General features: G+C 37.0%; 1 protein-coding gene across 3 annotated transcripts in view; it reads right to left on the bottom strand.

The window, feature by feature from the left end:
• The window catches only part of NCOA3 (nuclear receptor coactivator 3), a 166669-nt gene that overhangs the window by 35185 nt on the left and 111837 nt on the right, over positions 1–19647 (bottom strand). For all 3 annotated transcript variants that reach the window (XM_037811925.1, XM_037811927.1, XM_037811926.1), the window contains exons 3-17: positions 19434–19545; positions 18377–18549; positions 17784–17884; positions 14460–14634; positions 13884–14072; positions 13616–13717; positions 10688–10828; positions 10274–10421; positions 9024–9415; positions 7971–8839; positions 7036–7171; positions 5762–5956; positions 5152–5397; positions 4925–5051; positions 3482–3653 (exon numbers count right to left, since the gene is read on the bottom strand). In XM_037811925.1, coding sequence (XP_037667853.1) covers positions 3482–3653; positions 4925–5051; positions 5152–5397; positions 5762–5956; positions 7036–7171; positions 7971–8839; positions 9024–9415; positions 10274–10421; positions 10688–10828; positions 13616–13717; positions 13884–14072; positions 14460–14634; positions 17784–17884; positions 18377–18549; positions 19434–19519 — 3252 coding nt within the window. In that variant the 5' untranslated portion in view covers positions 19520–19545. The remainder of the gene's footprint in view (positions 1–3481; positions 3654–4924; positions 5052–5151; positions 5398–5761; positions 5957–7035; positions 7172–7970; positions 8840–9023; positions 9416–10273; positions 10422–10687; positions 10829–13615; positions 13718–13883; positions 14073–14459; positions 14635–17783; positions 17885–18376; positions 18550–19433; positions 19546–19647) is intronic.

Below are 19647 nucleotides of genomic sequence, written 5' to 3'. Positions count from 1 at the left end.
GGAATACACCCCACCCAGCTGTGGGTGATGACTGTGATTGGATAATTTCCATGGAGGTGTTGCTCCACCCATCCAGGGTGGGTTTAAGTTGATCAGTGGAGCCATATAAATGAGTTGACATAACAGAAGGAACTCAGTGCAGCTGTGAGTGACATTTTGAAGAGGAGCAAGCTTGCCAGAGAGGAACGTCCTGGGAGAAAGCCATTTTGAAACCAGAACTTTGGAGCAGATGCCAGCCACGTGCCTTCTCAGCTAACAGAGGTTTTCCGGACACCATTGGCCATCCTCCAGTGAAGGTACCCGATTACTGATGTGTTACCTTGGACACTTTATGGCCTTAAGACTGTAACCATGTAGCCAAATAAACCCCCTTTTTATAAAAGCCAATACATCTCTGGTGTTTTGCATTCTGCAGCATTAACAAACTAGAACAGACCCCTACCTCACACCCTACACAAAAATTAACTCAAAATGGACGAAAGATCTCAATATAAAAGAAAGTACCATAAAACTCCTAGAAGATAATGTAGGAAAACATCTTCAAGGCCTTGTATTAGGCGGCCACTTCCTAGACTTTACACCCAAAGCACAAGCAACAAAAGAAAAAATAGATAAATGGGAACTCCTCAAGCTTAGAAGTTTCTGTACCTCAAAGGAATTTGTCAAAAAGGTAAAGAGGCAGCCAACTCAATGGGAAAAAATTTTTGGAAACCATGTATCTGACAAAAGACTGATCTCTTGCATATATAAAGAAATCCAACAACTCAATGACGATAGTTCAGACAGCCCAATTATAAAACGGGCAAAAGATATGAAAAGACAGTTCTCTGAAGAGGAAACACAAATGGCCAAGAAATACATGAAAAAATGTTCAGCTTCACTAGCTATTAGAGAGATGCAAATTAAGACCACAATGAGATACCATCTCACACCAATTAGAATGGCTGCCATTAAACAAACAGGAAACTGCAAATGCTGGAGGGGATGTGGAGAAATTGAAACTCTTATTCATTGTTGGTGGAACTGTATAATGGTTCAGCCACTCTGGAAGTCAGTCTGGCAGTTCCTTAGAAAACTAGATATAGAGTTACCATTCGATCCAGCGACTGCACTTCTCGGTATATACCCGGGAGATCGGAAAGCAGTGACACGAACAGGTATCTGCATGCCAATGTTCATAGCAGCATTATTCACAATTGCCAAGAGACAGAAACAACCCAAATGTCCTTCAACAGATGAGTGGATAAATTAAATGTAGTATACACACACAGTGGAATACTACACAGCAGTAAGAAGGAACGATGTCATGAAACATGTGACAACATGGATGAACCTTGAAGACATAATGCTGAGTGAAAGAAGCCAGGCACAAAAAGACAAATATTATATGCTACCACTAATGTGAACTTGAAAAATGTAAAACACATGGTTTAGAATGTAGAATGTAGGGGAACTAGCATTAGAGAGTAATTAAGGAAGGGGGAACGATAATCCAATAAGAACAGATAAGCTATCGTGGCTAAATTTAACGTTCTGGGAATGCCCAGGAATGACTATGGTCTGTTAATTTCTGATGGGTATAGTAGGAACAAGTTCACAGAAATGTTGCTATATTAGGTTACTTTCTTGGGGTAGAGTAGGAACATGTTGGAGGTAAAGTAGTTAGCTTAGGTTAGTTGTCTTTTTCTTACTCCCTTGTTATGGTCTCTTTGAAATGTTCTTTTATTGTATGTTTTTTTAATTTTTTTTTATTTTTCACAGTTGATTTTAAAAAAAAGGTTTTAAAAAAAAAAAAAACAAGGAAAAAAATATGCAGAGCCCCCTTCAGGAGCTGGTGGAGAATGCAGGGGTATTGGCCTGCCCCACCTCGATGGTTGGTAACATGCCCACAGACATAGGGGACTGGTGGTTTGATGGGTTGAGCCCTCTACCACAGGATTTGCCCATGGGAAGACTGTTGCTGCAAAGGAGAGGCTAGGCCTCCCTATAATTGTGCCTAAGAGTCTCCTCCCGAATGCCTCTTTGTTGCTCAGATGTGGCCCTCTCTCTCTAGCTAAGCCAACTTGAAAGGTGAAATCACTGCCCTCCCCCCTATGTGGGATCTGACACCCAGGGGAGTGCATCTCCCTGGCAATGTGGAATATCGTTCCCGGGGAGGAATGCAAACCCGGCATCGTGGGATGAAGAACATCTTCTTGACCAAAAGGGGTATATGAATGGAAATGAAATAAACTTCAGTGGCAGAGAGATTCCAAAAGGAGCCGAGAGGTCACTCTGGTGGGCACTCTTACGCACAACACAGACAACCCTTTTTAGGTTCTAATGAATTGGGGTAGCTGGTGGTGGATACCTGAAACTATCAAACTACAACCCAGAACCCATGAATTTTGAAGACAATTGTATAAAAATGTGTAGCTTATGAGGGGTGACAATGGGATTGGGAAAGCCCTTAAGGACATACTCCCCTTTGTCTAGTTTATGGATGGATGAGTAGAAAAATAGGGGAAGGAAACAAACAAACAAACAAACAAAGGCACCCAGTGTTCTTTTTTACTTTAATTGCTCTTTTCCACTTTAATTATTATTCTTGTTATTTGTGTATGTGGTAATGAAGGTGTCAGGGATTGATTTTGGTGATGAACGTACAACTATGTAATGGCACTGTGAACAACTGAATGTACGATTTGTTTTGTATGACTGCATGGTATGTGAATATATCTCAATAAAATGAATATTAAAAAAAAACAGATTGGGGTGATGAATGCACAACTATATAATGATACTGTGAACAGCTGATTTTACACCATGGATGATTATATGATACATGAATATATCTCAATAAAACTGAATTAAAAAAAAAAAAGTTCTGTGACAGGGTTTGCCACATTATATTGTAATTTCTTCACTGTATTGTTTGTCTCCTCAACAAAGAGTAAGAATCCCGAGGAGCTCGTTTCTCTTTGAATGCACAGACCTACAGTATACACACACCCTTTTAAATAAAAAAGCTACTCCAAAATGTATTTATTTCAAAAATACAGATTTGTGAATGGCATATTTTCTTAAGGCCAGGTATCTAATTGAGAATGGGAAATGCTGGGATAGTCACAGATTTACTACTGTAAATGAGTTTTATTTAAACTAGCATAAAAATAAGTTCGTCTCCCCAGAGTATACATTGGTTAGTTAGGCAGAAGAAAAAGGCAGGTATAAAAAGGAGAAGTCTTAACAACCATAAGTAAAAGGTGGCATTAATAAAACCTGTATATAAGCTTCATTGGATCATTTCTAATTGCCTAAAATTTGACATCTTTACAAAACAGTAGGTTGCCTGAAGTGATATCACAATTATAAAGTATATTTTCTATTTTCAGTGCTAGTATCCATGAATTTAGTGATGTAACACAACAGGACAGAGCCACATACATGTACACATACACTTGCACACACACAATTCTACTTCCACATTAACGCTACTTACTTGATTTACAAGCTCAGGGATGCCCAAAGCTCTGTCAATTTCTTCCAGGCCTGTGGCATCTGTGTTGCTCAGGAGAGTGTGCAGCTGATCCAACAATGCTCGTTCATCACTCTGGCCTTCTATGTTAGAAGGTGGCCCAAGGAGATCATCCAGTGAATTTCTAAGAAGTGGCCTAAAAAAGAGAGCTGTGATCAATTTCAATGCTGTTTCTCTTTAAAATATAAAATAAAACAGTAATCAGGAACAATATTTTTAATGTACAATAACTCAATACTCCAAATAGAAGTATTAATACAAATAATAAAATAATTAAGCAGTAGAGAAGAAAACAGCAAATGGCATGAATTTACATTTAAGACTCATAATTTTAAAACTTCACCAGACCATCTCTGACCACAAAATGTATTTACCAGAACCAGGGAATCTGGGGAATACTGGGGTGTGTGCGTGTGTGTGTGTGTATGCATGCATGTGTGAGCTGTTTCAAGACCCTATAAGAATAGAGGTAGTAATAGCAACATTACTCAAAATTTGGGGAAATCAACAAAAGAACAGAAGAAAGGACAGAAAGGTTGAACTATCAATCACCTGCGGAGCTGCCAAAATAACTTTTTGTCATTCTCGGCGTACAGAGCTCCTGAGTCAACAAGTACAAGACTCCACACACCCACACCCACACCAAGGTGCCACAGTTCTCCAACACATAAAAGGGTATGGAGCTAGAAATGCATCCCTAGCCTCACAAACGTTCTATAAACTAGAAACCATTAGTTCTCTGTTGAGTAAAGAACCACCAAAGTTAATAAACTCATGTAATTGTACTGCTGGTTACTCAATAGATAATTTACTCTTTCTCTGCCTTTTATTGTAGAATTTGGGTTAGATTTGACATTGACAAGTGGCTTCTTTCACACAAATAAGCTGCTGACCAAGCTAAATAAAATGAAATACAGATTCATCTTAACCCAAATAAAAAATAAAACAGGATGCTTTTATTTCACTTTCATCATGACCCCTGAAATGTTTTAAATAATTATACAAAAGGAATTATCCAATCATAGAAATGAAATTTCCAGAAAACAAAGGCTTACCCTCTAAACACCATTTATATGACTGGGAACATGTTCCTATATTCTAAAACTGAGGCTAATGTATCCCCCTCCTTCTGGTATTATCACTATGAGACACAATCATCTCACAGAGAGGCTCTCAACCACTATATGGTCCTGACAGCTACAGTTCTGTCTCCGTCCTCTCTCCCTCTCTCCTCTTGCTGCCTCAGACTCCTTTCTACCTACAACCATCTGAAAAATGCCCAGATAGCAACTGAGTACCTCAATTACAGAGTTTTTCTCCTTCCCTTTCAGTTTTGTTCCTGTGCTCTAACACTCTTCTAGGTAGTCTGATAGTAACATTTTCCAGAGTCACATAATAAAGCCCCACCTATTCTGAGTCCCATGAGGGCTCTGCTCCATAGACAACATGCCATCTGGCCAGGAACCTGGTTGGTTAGATGGTGCTGCTTGGCCATAAGTATTGACCCCCATTCCCATGGGAATTTCACCAGGTCCTGGGGGAAGAAAAAGAACGTATAAATTTTAAATATGCCCATGATAAAAAAAAAACACTCCAAAACACCTAATTTTCTTTTTTTAAAAAGGGACGCTTACTCATTTGAAGCATCTGTTGCTGCTGTTGCAACACTGGTCTTGCACCTGGTATGCTATTGGACCGAATAGGCAAGGGAGGCATAGAGCTGCTCATCGCAGGTCTGGGTAAAGCAGCATTATAATCCGCTCCTGGTCTTCCCATGGAGTTTGCACTCATAGGTTCCAGTCTGCTGGCCTTTGAGTTTGGTAAGCCCCAGTCTCCAGAGGAAGGAGTCTGATTCACAGTCACACTTCTGTTTGGCCCACCTAAACAAATAGAAATTATTAGATCTTTTCCATATTATAATGGAAAACTTCTTATCTCATAGAGGCACAGCTATTGTACACAACATCAGCGCTGACAAAACAGTGCTCTGTCATCCTAAGAAGAGGCTGTCCAACTATGAAGACCATTCTCATATATTAACTACAAGTTAGAAAATCTGTTAGACCAAAAGCCTCCTTGAGGGTGTAAATAACCAAGACATAAACTAAATGAAGGGTACTCATGAAAGAAACATTATGCTAATGTTATTCAAAAATCTATTACTTAATCTCAATTATTTAAATGGCTTTAAGTATTTGACATTTGTATTTCCCAAAAGAAAATTTTAAATTAGAAATAACATACCCATATTTGAGCCATAATTTTCCTGACCATCCATCATTCTTGAATTCCCACCCAACATGGGTTGCTTTGGTAACATGGGAAAAGCACCGATATTCTTCACTGGAGGGCTGGAGGCAACAGAAACAGGGCTATCTAAAGATACTGCTCGGTTATATGGAGGACGAATGGACTGCACAGACTGTGGACTTCTCAAACCTGTTGAAAACATACAAGTACAATAAATAAATATCCCCTGATGATTCAATACATAAATAATTAGGTACAAGACAAAAATACCACCATCAACCACCCACTTAAGAATGCCTTTCTTACAAAAACATTGTCTTCCTTTACAAAACAAACACTAAGAGGAAAGAAAAAAAAAAATGCCTCTTATTCCAAATAAAGAAACAAAAGTCTCAGTTTTGGTGAAGTATTGGGCACTGCTCTGTAGCCTGCCACAGTAACTCAAATTCTGCATCACTTAGTATTGAAGTCTACCAATGTTTCAAACTACTGGAGGTTCTTCCACGTGCATACTAATTAAAGACTTCTCTGTTTAAAATTTTACAATGAAATGTAACCAGAGAAGTCATCTTCTTACCAAACAAGGAATGAAATGTACAATTTCCTTCTAACATTATTTTTTCCTTTTTCATTATCGGATCTATTTAATTGATCTGACTGTGCCTTTTAGTTTAGGAATATTGTCAGTGAAAATGAATAACCATCACTCTGGCTGTTATTCTTTTTTTCAATTAATTACATACAATATAACCTTGTTAAACTGATGAATAAACAAACATATAGCAATAGAAGAGAGGTTGTGTAAGGACCAGCAAACATCAAAGAGGAAAAGTCTAATGGTTAAACTGTAGAATTCTATAAGTATCAAAGGACATGTTGTAATATAGAGTTTCGGTTGTCTTTTTTTTTTTTTTTTTTTTAAATCCAATTCTCTGTGGCCTAGCACCTAGTACTCATCTGAAATAGCCAAAGATGAACATTTTCCTATAAGGGCCACAATTACTGGCATCATATAAATTAGAATTAGGAAATGGAAAGGAAAAGGGGAAAAAAAACACACACACATACATACACACACACACACACACACAGGAAACTATTCAAGAAGTTTTTTAAAAATACACACATTATAAAATAGTATAAGAAATTGAAAGGCAGTGCCTTTTAAGTTATATATGCTATTTGGATCCTGGTATCAGTTTAAGACTGCATACAAGTGTTCAAAAAAATATGAAAGCAAACAAGAATAAAACCTAGTTCTTTCTTACCCAGAGAATTAGTTCCTTGAAACATTTGTTGCTTGGTTCCCAGATTACTGCCATTTGTGGATACAGAATTATTGTAAAAGTCAGAACTAGTCAGATCACCAAGAATAGCATCTAGATTATCCAAGTCTCCAGATCCCTAAAAATAATTTTTTAAAAATTAATCTGTATACATTATTAGACATATAGGTATAAGCATATTCATCAAAAGAAAATATATGAAATGGGAACAAATAAAACACAAGAATTACCTGAAATGACAATGCCCATCTTAAAGGCTGACTTATTTTGATCCCTACTCCTAATCTTTCGCCTTGATGGTAAGAACAGTTTAAACTACTAAGATAAAGCACTAGATTTGGAGGTGCAAACATAAAACAACAAGCTGATATTCAACAGGATTATTACAGGTTTGCTTCCTGGATTAAACAAAGTTAAAACAGTAATCCTAAGTGTAAGGCTTCTCCAAGCCTTTAACATGCTCAAGTGCATATTAACATCTCCTGGAACAGAGTTCCCCAAGCAGAGTTTGGGAAATGCTTATACAGAATGTGAACATGTACATGTTTTCGATTTTTTTTTTTTTTAGGTAAAAATCAAAATTCATTGCTTAATAAAATTTTATTTTCCCATATACTTCTACCATACCCTTAACACAACATTTTGCTCATTCTAACAAAAAAACACCTCATATGAAAACTTTCAAACTGGCTACTAAAGAGTCTGTCACATTTTAATATACAACACATCTGATATTTTTCATTGCATCATAATACACTTAACTAATGTCCAAATGAGTTACCAAGAAATGAACACAAGATTAACATCTATTAAATAAATCTAAAATAGAAGATAAGATTTTGTATACACTATCTTTCTAACACAAGTGCAAAGATGAAACACAGTGACTAAGCTGGAACACACAGAAAACAAATTACCTCTTCATTTGTTTCTGTCTTGATTTTAGAGTCTTTTTCTTGACATGAGCTAGGAACGGTGGAGCTGCTGCACTGGCTCATTTTATTATCCACTCCTTCCACTTTGGGCTGTAACTCTTTAGAGAGTGTATCACTAGGATCATCCCTATCCAACAGGTATCTAAGAAGTGCATTATTTTCTTTCTTCTTAGGACTGAGCTGCTCCTGCTTGACATTTCCTTCTCCACAAGATGCTGTACTACTTGTATCTTTCCCAGTGGCTTCTGCTGTAATTTTGGCTACTTCAGCTGGCGAATTCCCATTCTGCAGCAATTTGTGCAAAATCCGGTGCTTCTCTTGCAACAACGAGCCATGTATATTGGATGTGGAAGACACTCCTCCAGATGTAGAAGAGGAGACACCAGAGGGGCTGGTGACACTAATGGAAGAGTCTTTACAACTTGAATCCAGGGGGGAGTTGGTCAAGGAGGAATGACCCCGATCATCAGAAGAACAGGTAAGTAATTGCAGTAATTTTTTATGACCTTTACTTTCCAGAGGACCTCTTTGATTCTCTGACCCTTCTACATTGCTCTCTTTACTGTCTTTGTCACTGAGGTGATCCCTGCTATTTGACTGACACATTGAACTTTCCACTGGATTCTGGTCACAATACAAACCGAGGGGACTCTTGGAATCCTGATTGCTCACTTTAATTGGTTGTATTACATTCATATTGGGAGAATTATCCAATTTGGGGCCTGGTGAAGAGAGAGTAGATAAAAGAGAAGTGCCAACACCCTCACTGATAGCTTGAAGGGCACTGAGAGAGCTACTGGAAAAGCTGTGACTCCCAGTATTGCCAGAAGATCCCAGGGGAGAGTGCACACCTGCATTTGGAGGAAAATTATGCGAAAAGGTTAGACCAGCATATGCTATAACAAATAACCACTTAATTCCTCATAGTTTCTATTATAAAATGGGCAAGAGTTATAAGAATTATAGTGGGATAGAGAAGAAAGAATAATTACTTAAAAGGAAAAAATAAAGAAAAGGAAATGCCAACATGAATACCTGTAACAGGGGAAAACTGATGAGAAGCCATCTTTGGACTCCCACGATTACGAGGAGAAATCATGATGCTCTGCTGGTTGGAGACAAGACCAGGACTCCCCTGTGGGGGGCTACTCATGTTGAGACCATAGTTGTTGCTCTGGTAGGAAGATGGTGACTGCATGCCTGGCACAGGGTTCATGGAAGTTATGTTACCGGAACCCCCATACCTAGCCCCACTCATCTGCCCTGGGGTGCTGGGGTCTGCCAAGCCATAGGTCCTGCTGCTCAGCATCTGTAAGCCTTGGTGTGGCGACATGCTCATGCCACCTACTGAATTGCTACATCCAGCAGCAGGAGGTCTAATGCCTTGTCCAACAGGATTTGGGTTTGGTCTGTACCCATTCTGTTCTCTACAAAGAAACAGAACGCCAAACTTTACTAAAAAATTACAGGCATATGTAATTTTCAAGTCCTGAATCAGATAAACCAGAAATGAAGTTAAGTGCCAGGAATGCCCAGGAATAGGCCTCATTCCAATACTCAGTGACAATTCCAACTAGATCTTAATGTATTATAAAGCTAGTAACAGTTTTTAAGCAAGCCACGGAATCTAAGTGGGTGACACTACCACAGCACTGCAAAGGGCCAACAGCTAAGCTGACTGGAATCTTAGCAGTGCCTAACTAGAGTTGCCATATATCTGAGGGTTACAGTTAGAGGCACCTATAAATTACTCAAGATGATTAATGAGTGAATGTCTGCTTCATGTGCCCTCATTTACCATTAGCAACATCAATAATAACTATCCTTTGAAGTACAGATTTGAATATTAAAATTCAGTCCTTAAAAGCAATGAAACACACCCCAAGAAAATTAACAAACCATTAACACTTTCAATGATTGTATGGCATGTGAGTATATCTCAATAAAACTGAATTTTAAAAAAAGAACTGTTAAAAAAAAAAAAAGGCAATGTTAACATATCACTAGAAATGAAAGGTAACCAAGACAGTCAAATTTTATACACTCTCATCCATTAACCTTCCCATCCTCCAGTTTTCCTAGAAAGTAATTAAATTTAATGAACAATAATCATTTTCCCATGAAAATATAACCTTAAAGAAAACATATCACAATCCAGGAACCTAATCTCACTTAAGCAAATCTGACAACCTTCACACTTTTCTCTCATTTTCAATTAATTAAAAAAAAGCACCTTGAGAACACCTCTGCATTTAATATGAGAATACACTGTAATCTATCATTACCTCTGAAGAAAGTGGGTTGAGACAAAGCCATGACGATCATTCGTTACAGGATTTCGGAAGAGCTTGCTTTTTGTTTGTGCAGTCACTATAGTTCCATCAGCCAAAGAGAATCGATACACTGGGGTTTCTGCATGGCCATGAATGTAAGCTGTTGGGAAAATTATTCCAGTACTAGTAACTCCAATCAGCAAATTAATCCATTATAGGAAAACAAAAGGAAATGTACCTCAAGCTCAGTATTTTAAAGACCCAGTGAAACACTGGATCCGTACCAAAATTATTAATAAGCTAAAAAGAATACTCAAGCAGCATTTTTCTACCCACCTACCCCAAAACAAACAACTAAATTCATGCAAATAATTAGTGCTTTATAGCATACCAAACACAATCAAGAGTAAACCCCCAAATTTTTACCTTCTTGATAATGACGTTTCTGGGACCATGACTGTCCATCATTAAGACTAAAAAATCTCTGGATACACCTTCGGATTATATCTTCAAAGCCAGGCCTCATGGAGGATCTCAGGGAATTTGTATCTATATTGACAACTTTTCCTATTAAATAGAAAATAAAGATTTAAATCCAACCCATATGTATTTACTGGTTGTCTACTCAATGGTTTAGCACTGAAGAATAAAATAAAAGATAATCTTTGCTCCACCGCCACTGATCCAAATTTCTGGTACATTCAGAGCTTTTCTCTTCAAGACCATAGTTCTGCAATATGTTGTTACATCTAAATGTTCTGCTGTATACAATGAGTCCATTGCACAGTTCCTTTTACTTTCTGAATATACTTTGTCCACATAAGCTAAGGTTTCACTTTCATTTAAAGGGAAATTGTTTTACCATCAGAAAAATTGTTTGTCTGAAGTTATTTTCTGTCACTGCAACTATGAAGCAGGAGAATGTACCTGCCTCAACACCTAGCACAGATAGTTCTTTCCATCTGAGAGGTGACTGCATTTTTGTACACTTAAAATCTAAAACCTGGGAGGGTTGATCAAATATTCATCTCCACAATTCTGCAAGTTTCTGCCAACTTCTGCTTAACAGTAAATACACTGGAGAGACCAAATACACACATTCAAAAATGTTATGACCTTGAAGTAGGGTTTATAAAGAAGATGACCCTTTTAAAATGGCCAGGCATTTTTGCTATCTGAGCACCACCATGGCAGTTGGCAAGAACAAGCACTTTACAAAAAGTGGCAAAAGGTAAGTCACTAAGTGGTTGATCCTCCTCATGAGAAAGACTGGTAATGATGTGACTGCATCAATTATGTTAAATGTAAGAGATATTGGAAAAACACTAGTCACAAGGGCTCAAGGAACCAAAATTGCATCTGATGGCTTCAAGGGTCATGTTTCTGCAGAACAATGACACTGTATTTAGAAAATTCAAACTAATTACTGAGGATGTTCAGGGCAAAAACTGCCTAATAAGCATTTCTATGGCATAGCTTTTACTCATGACAAAATGTGCTACATGGTCATAATATGTCAGACCATGATTGAAGCTCATGCTGAGGTTAAAACTACCAATGGTTATTGTTTCACCTATTCTGAGGTTTTACTAAAAAATAATACAGCACTCAAATTCAGAGAACCTCTTACACTCAACACCAACGCTACTAGGGATGAGGCAGGCACTAACATTGAATGAGCTGATGGGTACTAGCCACTGTCCAAGAACTTGTTTCAAATTCACACTTTTAATAGTGACAAATAAAAAGTGAGGGTGGGGTGAGGATGACAGATTGGCCAGGGAGAAAGAACAAATGCATTCCAGGAAAAAGAAAGCATATGTTCTCTGTGCCCAGAATAGAGATGATCTGTTCTCAACAGACTCTTGAGCTTAGCAGTCCTGTGCTATATTACAAACACAATAGATGCTAAGAAAAAGTTTACTGAATCAATAGGCAAACTCACCAGAGACTAAAAAATAGTACTGCACTGAATGCAACAACCTCCTATGAAACAATGGATAGCAACTGGAAGGTATAAACTATAACTATGGTAAAACTGCTCTCAGTTTTAAATGATGTTAACCAGACAAAAACATTTGGTTGTTCTTGCTTAGAAATTTCTAATTTTTATAATAAATACACATTGCTTTCTAATAAGGAAAAATATTGGTAAGATATGTTTAAAGATGCTACCTCTGTAAACTGTTCAGGTAAAGCTTTTTAGTTAGTAACTTCAGTAACAAAATGTAAAGTACTGTTATTCAGAGAGAAAATGAAGACTGTCAAATTATAACAGAACACAGAGGAAGACATACTCTGAAAGGATAAAATAATACATAAAAATACCTTCCACTATGTTTCATTTTCTCAAAATAAATCAAGAAAAAAAGCCAATAAAAGTAGTATTCATCAGCGTAAACAACTGAGAATACAAAGAACTTTTCTGGTACTTTTTTATTCCATCTTTGAAAATTGATCTCAGACAGCCTCCAGATAAATAACTGAACCTAGCACAAAAAAGGCTGAATGACTGTGAAAATAGTTAATTTTACAAAAAAAAAACTGTGTATATACAATAAATTATGTATATGTATTATATAATAACTACAATGATGTTTTGCATTTATCTAAACCTACTCATTTTATCAGATCACAAATTCAATGTCCACAAAGGTATGTAAAACTATAATATTACACAGAGCAAAGCGCAGGCTTTCTAGTCAGGCAGACCCAGATGCAAATTCTCTTTTTGTAGAAGTAGGCGTGATCTTGTACAAATACACTAACCTCTCTCTCACCAAGCCTGTTTCTTCATCTAGGATTCAGAGCATGTATGGTAAACCCTTGGCACTACCATCATGGGTTTCAGGTTATCACTAGAGTGATCCTGAAGCAAAATATTTAGGCAACACTGCCACAGCCTTTAATTTTATCAGTGTGCCTTATCAACTGCCCACTGGCTTTAATTCTTTATTCCCAAAGACAAAGATTACAGCTCATGTTGACATCATGAATTACTCCCAGTAATTCTCATTGAATTACCTGATTTTTTAAAAACTTGTGTCTTCATGATAAATGTTTTTGAAGAGAAAAGAAATATGCAATTCTGATCCAAAATGCTGTTTGAAAAGAGAACCAGATCCCTCTACATTTATTTTTAAATTCATGTATTTGTCAAATAAACAACATCAACTCAAATACCAAGGGTTTACTGCCTCTCCCTGAGGGTTGTATTAAGGAAAAAAGAAAATAATGCATGCAAAGCATTTGATATAGTAGGTGCCAGTACTTACATGAAAGAGCAGGCTGTAGAATTTAATTAAAATTTTATAAAAATTTATTTGTACACACAGATACACACACAGTCCTCACCTGAAAGATCATGTCTAGTAATGAAGCTTTCAGGGTTTGACGGAAATGCTCTTTCTCCTGTAGTAATGCGTCTTGCCACACAGATCATACAGGATTGCAAATCTATAATAAAAAATTTAACCAAAAAAGGATTATTTTTTAACTTTTGGATATGTCCATTCAAAGGGCTCATAATTTAGGAAGAAAAGTTACAACAATGGAAATCACAAAATTTTAACGTGGCTGTTATTTATTTCATGAATATCACAAACATGTAATGTGCTCTTACCTTCCCCTTCCTCCATCATAGCTCGTGGCTGAGACAAGGCAAAACACTGCATTGTTTCATATCTCTGGCGCATTTCAGGACTGGTGCTTATATCTTCCAGAATATCATGTGATGTTTTCGTCAACATACGGCAATTAAATGTATGGCTCTTTTGTCTCTGTGTCTCATTTGTCCAGGCAACTCCATTAACTTTGGAAAACAAATTGAATGAAGTTTTGTAAAAAGCTGGCAATTCAGTCTTATGGCTATCATCAAAGATTCAAGCTATACTTCCACATAACATGTGTCTACCATAGTAGTATCTACACTAACACTTCAGGGTGGCAAAGATAGAAAACTTAAAAATAATTCCAACTCCAACACAAATCTCTGCTACTCACTGTATTTTTCAGCCCCATGAAATATATACCAAATTCTAAATTGACAAGATCATATTTGAAAATTTTACTAATAAAGCACCTGCCTTTCTACACAAGTCTGATCACTTGACTTCCCAAAAAAAGATACATTTACTTTTCTAAAAAACAGTCAAGGAAAGTTAAAAAATATATTTAAATAATGCAGTCTAAGACCTACCTGTAGATTTTGGTAAGTTTTTAAGAAAATCTTTTCTGTCTTCTTCATGTAAGATATTGTAGACACTTGTATTAACCAGATCCTCTTGCTTATACTGCAGGTACTGTGTGACATTTTCTGACACAAATACAATGTTCCCATCTCGATTCACCACAAACAGGAAACCATCCAATGCCTAAAATGAAACACGTTAATACCTGCCTTAGGACTAAGTAGAATTTAAAACATAATTGCAAATTTAACAATTACCATAATCAACGCTCAATCACCATCTCTATTAACATTAGACAATTTGGAGAAAAGGCAAATAAAGTCAACATTGAATCTGAACCAGTATCTAGGTTAGTTTCTTTACAGTCACATCTTCTAAGAAGCTTTTAAAAAAAAAAAAAAAAAATCCTTACGTCTTCTCATTTTTCCATTTGATGCCAAGTTAAGTACAGGAACTACACACACTATTACTTAATGAGAATTAACAGAGGATTTTAAAAACTTATACACTAAAATGTGGTAGGAGCAAACTAAAGTAAACAAACAAAAAAACTGATAAGTGAACTTTATGAAAGGCTTCAGTACTTATTCTTTAAGTACTACAGGTTAATCAGTTCAGATCTATTTATGGCAACTACTTACAAAACCAATGCACATTTTTAAGTCTCAAAAATTCCTCAAGGTACTAGGCAGGTGAACTCACTGCCCTTCCCACTACATGGGATCTGACTCCCACGGGTGTAAGTCTCCCTGGCAACGTGGGATATGACTCCCTGTGATGAATCTGGACCCAACACCGTGGGATTAAAAACATCTTCTAGACCAAAGGGGGGATGCGAAATGAAAAGAAACCAAGTTTCAGTGGCTGAGAGATTCCAAATGGAATAGAGAGGTCACTCTGGTGGGCACTCTTATGTACTATATAACCCTTATGTACTATATAGATAACCCTTTTACATTTTAGTGCAGTGACATAGCTAGAAATAAATACCTGAAACTATCAAACTACAATCCAGTAGCCTTTACTCTTGAAGACAATTGTATAGCAATGCAGCTTACAAGGAGTGACAATGTGATTGTGAAAGCCATGGGGCTCGCAGTCCTTTTATCCAGAGTATGGATGGATGAGTAGAAAAATGGCAACAAAAAACTAAATGGAAAATGGGGGTGGGTGGGGGGATGGGTGTTCTTTTTCGCTTTTATTTTTTATTCTTTTTTTTTTTCACTTTTTCTGGTAGAAGGAAAATGTTCAAAAAATAGATTCGGATGATGAATGTACTATATGATGGTACTGTGAACAACTGTACACTTTGGATGATTGTATGTATGAATATATCTCAATAAAAATGAATTAAAAAATGAAAAAAAAATTCCTCCAAGCAACAAAACTGTAGTATGCCATAAGATCACCATGACAAAAATGCACAAAACAGTCTGAGTTAAAAAAAGCCCAAATGTTATCTCTGACAAGTGAAGTATGGGTTACCTTCCCCCTCCTGTTTTTTTGTTTCCAAATACTCCCCCTTCCCCACCTCTTTTATTTATTTATTTACTTACTTATTTATTTATGCCTTCTCACTCTGCAACTAAAAGGGGGGGGCAGAGGTGGGGGTTTCTGAGTTATGTATCTTATAAGAACATTTTACCATTGTGGCAGTTTGAATGTATTATGTCCCCCCAAACACCATTATCTTTGATGTAATCTTGTGTGGGTGGACCTATCAGTGTTAATTAGATTGTAATTCTTTGAGTGTTCCCATGGAGATGCACCCCACCCAACTGTGGGTGATGACTCTGATTGGATAATTTCCATGGAGGTGTTGGCCCGCCCATTGGGTGGCTCTGAATTAAATTACTGGAGCACTACATAAGATCAGACAGAAGAAGCAAGCTGCTACAGCCAAGAGGAACACTTTGAAGAAAGCACAGGAGCTCAGATGAGAGACAGTTTGAAGATGGCTGTTGAAAGCACACTCTTGCTCCAGAGAAGCTGGGAGAGGACAAATATCCCAAGTGCAACTAAGAGTGACATTTTTGAGGAACTGCAGCCTAGAGAGGAACATCCTGGGAGAAGACATTTTGAAACCAGAACTTTGGAGCAGATGCAAGCCACGTTCCTTCCCAGCTAACAGAGGTTTTCCGGACACCTTTGGCCATCCTCCAGTGAAGGTACCCAACTGCTGATGTGTTACCTTGAACGCTTTATGGCTTTAAGACTATAACTGTATAACCAAATAAACCCCCTTTGATAAAAGCCAATCCATCCCCAGTGTTTTGCATTCCAGCAGCATTAGCAAACTAGAACAACCATCATACACAGAATACTTAATTCTCTCACGTGGCCCCAGAGGACAGAGCATTGAGCCACAGAGGATTATTCTGAAGTCCTAAACCCTAATGGTATTTGCCCCGCTGAGTTTGGACTTGCTTGGGACAAGTGACCCCTTTATTCCTTCCATTTTATCCCTTTTGGAATGGGAATGCCTATGCTATGGCCTCCCAACCATTATATTTTGGAAACAGATAACCAGGTTCCTAGTTTCACAAGTCCAAAGTATGGTGAAGCATTTTATTCCAGGATGCATCATACCCAGAGTCTCACCCATACTTGATTTAGATGATGAGATTTGGGACTTTTTAAGTGGATGATATTTAGATAATACTTTGGACTTAAGAATTGATCCTGGAATTAAGACTTTGGGGTGATGGGATAGGGGTGAATGTATTTTACAATCATGCATTTGGGGGCGCCAAAGGGCAGACAGCAGTGGGTTGAATTGTGTCTCACCTCCCCCAAAAAATATGTTCAAGTCCCTATAAATGTGACTATATTTAGAAATAAGCACTTTGCAGATGCAATCAAGCTAAAATATGGTCATACCAGATTACAGTGGGCCCTAACCCAAAGACTGTCGTCTCCTTTGTAAGAGAAAGGAGTGAGAGATTTGGATATAGAGGAGACACACAGGGAAGAAAACCATGTGACGATGGAGACAGAGATTGGAGTGATGCAGCTACAAGCCAAGGAACACCAAGGATTGCTGGCAACCACCTGAAGTGAGGAGAACCTCTAAAAGAAACCAACCCTACCACCACCTGGATTCTGGATTTCTGATCTCCTGAACTAAGAAAAACATATACTTTTATTGTTTTAGGCCACCCAGTTTGTGGTAAGTTGTAATGGCAGTATTAGTAGTAATACTCTCACAGAAAGAAATCTTTTCTTTTTGCTCTTATTTCCTAACCAAAATTTCATCAATTTTTCAATCATTTAATAAAAAACCCAAAGTGCAACAAAGTTTACCAAGTTTTGCCTAAAAACTTTATACTTGCCTGGAGTAAAAGTGGTCCTAAGGAGTCTTTATCAATAACTCCCTGTCCTGTAGAAGATACGTCAGCTTTCTGAACATCATCATCATTGGAAATAGCTTTTCCTGAAAAGACAGAAGGCAGTATTACAAACAGCAATTTTATCAGTTACAGACTAAATCTGCCATCAAATCATCCAAGGATGGACACACACTAGCAGAAAACACATATACATACAGGTGCTTCCATATATATATACAACATTTCCTGATAAGAGAATAATGCTACAATTTAAAAATTTTTTTAATAAAACTTCAGAGTTACACAGGATGGCGTAAGACACACTACTACATTCTCTATCACTTCTAAATGTACTCTCTTAGGGTTTCCTGAAAGAGAACTACTAACATGTGACAGGTGAGCAACACTGGCCTTCTTAAAATTCTTTGTTAATTCTTTCCTAAAGAGCAAAGCTGGTCAACTCATTTGTCCATTCCCACAAACACTAGCTTCAATTAGTAGTAGTCCCCACCTAAACAACACGGTAGCAAAAAGGCAAACATCATGGTTAACAAGTCCATTCTAAAAGACGTGTTTCTTTTCTTACTTTGTATTACCTTGCTCTTTTATCTGACGTATCTGTCTTACTGTTTCCTTTAAAATTGCACATTTATCTGGTTTGACATTAAAATTGTCAATATCACTAAGATTAGCAGATATCAGTTCAGCCAATTCTTCAATATATTTACTCTCCTGCTCCCGTCTCCACTTTTCACCACTGCAGTTGAGACTAAAAAGGGGAAAAGGAGAAAGGGAGGGGGAAAAAAATTGCGAATATACATATCAGAAAAAAAGCTGTGAGTAAGAATCAGCCCCTACACAACACCATTACCTTTATATATAAACAAAATAAATTCAGCCAATAGAAACTATCAAAACACCATCTTGGAGAAAAAAAACAATGGAGTGGAAATTCATGCATTTCTAAATTCAACTCCACTTTTTTGTTTTAACCCAGTGGTCTTGGTCAAAAGTTATCCCCAGTTTCCTCATCTGGAAAATGGGGATAAATAGTCCTTACCTTGTAGAGACTGCAAAACAATTAACAAATCAATTAAAAACAGTGATAGCTATTTATTATTAATGATGAGATTCTATTCATTGTAGACTCTGTTTTTTATTTTTCAACTATCAAAGTTCAAACGACCTTGAGCATGGCATAATACTTAAGAGTCAGAGTAACACTACACAAATTACAGTATTTTATTTTTATTTTTTTTTAACTTCTAATTTACTTCAGGAAAGATGATGAAGCCTTACAAATACCAAAATATCAACTTATTATTATCACTTATTGTCAACTTATATCCTTAAAGAATATGAAAGAGTCTTACTCGTAATCAACCTTGGTCATCTATTCCTAACTCCTATCTCTTCCATTCAGAAATGCTTCCTACAGTATCACAGAATCTTAATATAATATTCTAGCTGCTATCTGAATACATCATATGGCTATCCATCTCATCACTGTACATACTACAAAGCAAAATCATAATATTTAAGCAAAAACAAAATAATCTAACCTGAGACTATAAATATCAGGAATTTGAAATTTTATCTCTAAACAACAACAAAACAAAGTGAAGGGGGGGTAACGGAAAACAAATCACCTACCCCTGTCCTGGAGTATCACAGGGCAATTTGCGTTTTCGTGAATCAGTTGCCAATGGATCCAAGGAGTTCTCTCCTAATCCACTCATCTTGAATATACATCAGCAACTAATAACTAATAAGATAAAAACATTATAAAATGTTAATGGCTCTATAAAGGTATTCTATAGTTGAACGACTGCACCTTTCAATTTAAAGTAGTTTGATAACTCTCAAG

This window comes from Choloepus didactylus, chromosome 19 (genome assembly GCF_015220235.1).
Source record: "Choloepus didactylus isolate mChoDid1 chromosome 19, mChoDid1.pri, whole genome shotgun sequence".
Lineage (NCBI taxonomy): Eukaryota > Metazoa > Chordata > Mammalia > Pilosa > Megalonychidae > Choloepus > Choloepus didactylus.
The sequence above is the reverse complement of the archived record's forward strand: the minus strand, read 5'-3'. Positions and strand labels throughout refer to the sequence as shown.